This window comes from Hyalella azteca, unplaced genomic scaffold, assembly GCF_000764305.2.
Source record: "Hyalella azteca isolate HAZT.00-mixed unplaced genomic scaffold, Hazt_2.0.2 contig4602, whole genome shotgun sequence".
NCBI classification, from domain to species: Eukaryota; Metazoa; Arthropoda; class Malacostraca; order Amphipoda; family Hyalellidae; genus Hyalella; species Hyalella azteca.
The window spans coordinates 171,891-178,262 of NW_025934815.1; the positions used below are offsets into that span (position 1 = coordinate 171,891).

The 6,372-nt window shown below is 37.3% G+C and overlaps 1 protein-coding gene across 1 annotated transcript; it reads right to left on the minus strand.

Moving 5' to 3' along the window:
• Nucleotides 1–291: 291 nt before the first annotated feature.
• LOC125177739 lies at nucleotides 292–4,855 on the minus strand. The gene is made up of 4 exons (XM_047880068.1): nucleotides 4,774–4,855; nucleotides 2,342–2,473; nucleotides 1,857–2,000; nucleotides 292–506 (listed from the first exon to the last, which is right to left on the minus strand). The coding sequence occupies exons 1-4, from the start codon at nucleotides 4,853–4,855 to the stop codon at nucleotides 292–294; spliced, it is 573 nt and encodes a 190-aa protein (XP_047736024.1).
• Nucleotides 4,856–6,372: the final 1,517 nt, after the last annotated feature.

Below are 6,372 nucleotides of genomic sequence, written 5' to 3' on the forward strand. Positions count from 1 at the left end.
CAAAAGATCATTACAGAAGGATATTGCTTTTCCGAAACACCCATAAGATTTAACATTTGTGTAATCGTCGTTTCACCGCACCCTTGTCATTGAAATGAATAATTAAGAACTCCACACACGGGCATCAACGTGGAAGGTAGTAAACATGACGAAGAATTTCTTCCATATATCCGCACAGGATTGAGGGTAGAACTTGGTCTTTAGGTATATTAAAAGATGAAAAACAAAGATCAGAGGATCAATACACTCATGATGCCGTAGTCGAGCGTGAAAGCCAAATGCTCATGTTATTCAAGCTTGAACGTTGACGAAGACACCCTGGCACGTGCATGTTGCAGTGTGGTAAACAGATGGGGCGTCGTTGAATACTCCATACCAAATCACGAAGATTTTTTGGTTTTGGTCTTGCACAGGCGGGCTCGACATCGTCAGGTCGAGCTCGCTGCCGTCAGACCAACGGAAGACACCATTGGCTTCTTTCTTTAGGCCAACCCATATGTTTCGATCTGTTATAAAACTAGGAATAAATATACAAGGGTTGGACAAAATAAGAGAAACGCTTGAAATTTTGATATAGTAATTTTTGAACTTGTGTACCGTCTTAATTAAAAGTAGTGACTGCTTTTGAAAGAGAATGAAAAGCTTCCTCAGCGAGTCAAAGGGTCTGGCCAAAAATCTGAGAGAGACCGTCGTTACCTATGTAAATCGAATTGTGAGGGACAATTGAAAGACCACGGCTATTAAAATTACTACAGACCTCAATGGACACCTGTGAACCCAGTTTTCATAAAGACTGTCCTCCGACAACTGCGCAGATCTGGATTCTACGGAAGAGCTGCAATTAGAAAGCCTCTGGTTTCAAATGCAAATGATCCACAGCGTTTAGAGTGATGTAAAAACCTCCATAATTGGTCCCTCGATCAGTGTAAAAATGTGAATTTCTCTTACGAATCATCGTTTGCCTTATTTCCAACTACTGGTCGAGTCATTTTGGAGACAGCTAAAAGAGTCATTTAATCCCGACTGCTTCCTCCCAACCGTAAAACATGGCGGGGGAAATGTAATGATCTGGGGTGCTATTCTTTGGAAATCCGGGGGACCAATGATTTCTCTTCATGGACAAATCAACAGCCGTGACTATTTAGGATTTTGGAAGACCAAGTTCATCCAATTGTTTAAAATCTGTTTCCGGAAGGAAACAATATGTTTCGTGTTGATAATACACCAATTCCTGAAGCTGGAATTGTTAAAAAATGCTACGAGGAATATTCTAATGAAGTTGAGCATCTCATTTAGCCACCACAATCAAAAGACCTGAATGAAATCGAGCATTTATATATATAAATATATGTTAGATTTTAGAGATGTAAGTCAGAAGTCGATTCCCGCCGCCATCGTCTTCGAAAGAGTTGGAGGAAGTTTTAACTGAAGAATGGATTAAAATTATATTTGAAATTTGGAAACAATTCACCACTTGTAAGAATCAATTCATCGGAGAATTGTGAGTGTAATTGCCGCAAAAGGTTGACCTACACCATACTAAAATATATTTTGCGGATTTCTCAGGTGTTTCCTTTATTTTGACCAACCCCTGTAGCTTATGAATTGAAAAAAGTCTGGGGAAAGTTATATCATCGGCAAGAAAATGATTGAGTAGAAAATGATTGGAACACGAGCTTTATTCTGTAACATGATTAAAATGGTTTTTCCCACTAATTTACATCTTCCGATCTAAAAGAACAATTTAAATAAAAGTATGGCTTTAGTTTATTAAAATAGCAAATTTTATACCGCCATTGGTGTTGGTAACATAGAGAAATATCAGTTGCAATCAGTAATTAAAAGAAAATTCTCACCGCTCTTCAGATAATTGAAAGTTGCTCGAGTTTTGACGACGGGGATCCGCATGCCAGGATGAGAGCACCGAGCCACGCAAGCGGTGTACGTCAGGAAAAGTTTCTTGTTGTAGAACGCGCCGTCAGGTTTCTGCTCAAACTGTTCTGTGACCGAGATAAAATTTTTGATGAAGTAAGGAATAAATTGCTTGAGATGATTTTTTTTCACTGAGAATGATTTAAATTCTGTAACTGAAATTATGAAGGCTGTAAGCATTTGCAAAGCGAAAGCTCCAGAATTTACTTATCTTTGGTCTTAATTTGGATCAGGAAGCTCATCCTCAGTTTTTTTAACAACGTATGTTTTTAGCTTCTGAGCTTCACAGAGTGAATATTAAATAATAAAATAATTTTAGTTATAAAGAAGTTATAGAGTATCGAACATGCAGGAAAAAGAAGTAAATAACTGACATGGGTTCAAGACCTACCTCTAGACACCCCTTCACCTGAGTACTGGTAAGTAGCGCCGCTGGACTCCGAAGTCTGCCCGAGCTTGTCGCTGAGAGCGCACGCGCCGCTGGCGTTGTAGGAGTGCGCGATGCAGCGGCTGTCGACGAAGCACCTCCCGCGACACGCACCTGAGGGACGAGATTTTGAAAATGTTAATGGATTTGGGGTAAGGCCTAATTGCTGTGGCATTTTTGCACTGGAATGAATTGGTGCTAATACTGTGTCGGATGAATTTTTTGATAAATAGGTGATTTGGACTCAAGGTGTCATTCTCAGGACTCAGCCGGTGATTTATGCTACATAGGCCGGTCACTTATGCACTCAGGCCGGAGATTTATGCTACATACATTACCAATTTTTATCGTTATTAACATACTCCAACTTTATAAAATATTACTCATGAATGAAACAGGTGTGAAAAGATAATTGTATTATGGTGTTTGATTTGAAGGAGCTTATGATTTGAAGGAGTGTCTGATTTGAAGGAGTGTTTGATTTGAAGGAGCTTTTGATTTGAAGGAGTGTCTGATTTGAAGGAGTGTTTGATTTGAAGGAGTGTTTGATTTGAAGGAGTGTTTGATGTGATGGAGTGTTTATTTGAAGGGGTGTTTGATTTGGAAGAGTGTTTGATTAGTATGAATGTTTGATTTGACCTATTTATTTGAATGAAATAATATTAAAAATCTTGAACTATATCTGATTTTAATTTTGCCTCCATGTGTTTGCGAGTAAAATTTGTTTTATGATATATCATATAGGCCGATTGTTAATTGAAATTCGTTATATATCAATCCCCAGTGTCTTTTAAAGCAGTTATTTAAGGAACCTCGAGCTATTTTATTACTTATCATTTCTTGTACCCAAGTAGCAAGTGATTAAAATGTTAATGCACAGTAATGTTAGACGTCACGCGAGTTTCATTGACCTTCATGGCCGTGAACTTTTATTATTATAGAGGGAAGAAAATCTCTCAGATATTTGGAAGCCAGGCTTTTGATGACGCAGTGATTCTTAAAAGTACGGAATTGATAATTTTAGAGTGGTTACAAAAATTATGTTAATTATAGTATTATATAATTCTCGAATCCAGCTGTATGAATATTTGGGATACTCAATTCTTAGTTTTAATTTCAAATAATTCTATTCCATATCCAGGCTTGTTTCAATCTATTCTAGCAGGCATTGCCCTATACTGAAATGACAAATAGCGGATTTATCCACATTTTAAAAAGATGTCGCAAAACTTGCACTGGAGCTCACCATTGGGTTTGCTATCTATCGTGCTTGACGCTTAGCATCCGTTCCCGGGAATTCTGCTCTCCTCAGTAAACCATGTGACCTATTCATTATTATGTGTCCTATATTAATATGGTCTCCCACAGCAAAATTTGTTAAAAAGCACGTGATCAGTAATTCTGCGAGTATCAGTGAAAGCAGACATAGAGAAGCACCTGCACCCTGCACTGTCAATTTAATGTCAATCATGCCAATGTAATGATGCAGTGTTCAGTCCTGAAAAAGATAATCTTTTTGGGAAAGTTCGATCTCACCTGATGCCAATAACGCAATGCTGATTTAATTCTTGTTCTATATGAATGAAGAAAAAATGAAATAGCGAATTGTTATACAATTTGTCTAGTTATATAAAAATTAAGGCAAATGGCAACTTCAGATGGGTCTGATCAAAGGCTTACCCAGATATGGGTGTAAAAGTTTAGCAGTCACTCCTGCATAAATGAACGGCATTGGCTTGGAAGCAGCCTTACCTCTCACTAAGCAATACAGTACAGTCTACGTATAGCACATAATATAGTTTCTCAAAAGGCAGGATAAAAGTCACTATAGGTCAGAGTCTGAAGTTGCGAGCATGACACTGTATATGCAATAACAGGAATTGTCGACTAATTACCATGTCTCTAGTCTTATGAACACACCTTTTTAACTTTGTTTAGTTCAGTAATGAAATATTCGGCGATGATGACGTTACTAACCTTCAATTCTGCGTCCTGTTCTGTACTGTTTGTGTTGGATGTGCTACCGTCGAATTCAATCGAATTTTCATACGGCTAAAATCGGTACAGCAATCATCAGCAAAATTTTATTAGATTTTAGTCTGGAACTTGAATGCAATCTGTATAATTAGGTTGGTATAATAATAATAACAATAATCATTACGATAAGAATAATAATTATTAATAATAATTATAATATTAACAATAATAATATTAATATTAATAGTATTATTATTAATGATTAATAATAATATTATTTATATATAATAATTATTTGCTTCACGGTAAAATACCGATTTCCGTATCCAGTTGACCAATTGAGCACTATATAATGAAAGCTGTCTCGAATACTTGGTCAATTTGCAGCAAAATATTAGCGTTTCTTACATTACTTTATGATGATTTTGCCTCCTTACATTTGGAAGCTGCCGGAGAGAGGTCGTAAGAAGCATTCTCGTCGATCTGCACATCTCTGACAACCACTGACGTTTTCGCCATGCTTTTTATCAGATAGGCAGCTGGCAGCTCGGAGTTCGCAGTTGTTAAAGTCAGCATCGCTGAACTTGAGAGGAAAATTGCTGCCCAGGACATTCTTCCCACTGCTTGCTCTGGAGTCTGTTTGAGAAAATAACATCTTACTTACTTGGAGAGTTGGAAATTTGAACACTCCTTCCAAATTTGTTATAAACTATCAGCACGAATTGACGTAGCGATTATTTGTTAGCAAAAAATCTATAAATAACCTAAAAATTAAAAACCAATAAACTAATGCAATTGCTTCCTAACCAGGCAGACTCCTCAACAAATTTAATTAATCTGAGGGTAGTCATTAGTCTCGAACTTATAATTTTCAAGCCAGTGACGTTGAAAACATATATGCTTCTCAAAACATGGCCACAATAAATGTGAGGTGAACAGAAAATAATTGTGGACATTGGTTCCATATTAGTTTGATTTATTATTTAAATTATCGCGTGCAGCCCGGCCATCTATACATTTACTGCTGAACATAAGTCGTGGTGGTGGCACTACACAGCGCCACCACCGCGATTTATTTATGATGGCAACGAAGCGATAGAGCGAAAGCGTTTTACCGTTTTAGCGAAACCGCCTATATAATAACTAAGAAATTTGTTCCTCTAAAATTTGGCTGAAGCAAAAATCTCAAATTATTCTATATGAATAGCATATCAATGACTTTAACTCATATTATCTAATGTAAGTCATAATACATTCATCTTGTAAAGAAATTCTCCTTTTAAGGGCAGAAAAAACCCTCGAAAAAATGGAGTCTCTTTATAAATCATAATACAGAAATCTCTTCCTTCATGTGCGACCTACATTATCATGCTCAGTATGTTACGACGAAAAATAATAAAATATCAAAGAGCGGACGTTGCTTGATTTGTAAGAAAACTAAAACTTATTTAGTATCAGCAAAAGAAGCAAAGAGGTTTCTTCTTTTCAATTCCTGCTATCCTAGGAGCTCTAGGCGCTGCTGGGTCTCCGGCAGGAGGGGCTTCTGCCAAAGCTAGTGTGGTCAATAAGAAGAAAGCTGATGATAAACTTATAGCAGAAACGAAACGACATAATGAAGCAATGGAAGCTAAAAAGGGATCCGGTTCAAGATTGATCCCAGCGAAAAAAAATCTTCACCGAAAAAAATTGTGCGGGAGGTCTCTACTTGAATCCACCAAAAAAATAATACCCATTAAACCATTAACACAACATGATTTGAAACATAATTTGGGAGTATTGAAAATTCCTGCAGTAAGAGATATTTTCTCAGAGGGATACACTGCCTAGGTCACCTTTTAAAACGGAGCGAGGAATTTTGAATATTGATGTGAAAGAGGGAACTGGAACGTATTGGACTTAACATAACATATAACATAGTGATCTCGGCGCTGCAGTGTAGGCCTGATGTGGCCTGTCGCCGATTCTTTTCCTTTTCGTGCCTCGTACACAGAGGATCTAAAATCGTGTCATTTGACCGGATCTTTTCACGACTGACG

Excerpts from the sequence above, each read along its gene's own strand:
- LOC125177739 (XM_047880068.1), bottom strand. The coding sequence starts at position 4,855 with ATGGCGAAAACGTCAGTGGTTGTCAGAGATGTGCAGATCGACGAGAAT. Across the intron at positions 2,474-4,773 it reads CTCTCCGGCAGCTTCCAAAT|GTGCGTGTCGCGGGAGGTGC; the intron begins GTAAGGAGGCAA and ends CTCGTCCCTCAG. Across the intron at positions 2,001-2,341 it reads CGCTACTTACCAGTACTCAG|AACAGTTTGAGCAGAAACCT; the intron begins GTGAAGGGGTGT and ends TCTCGGTCACAG.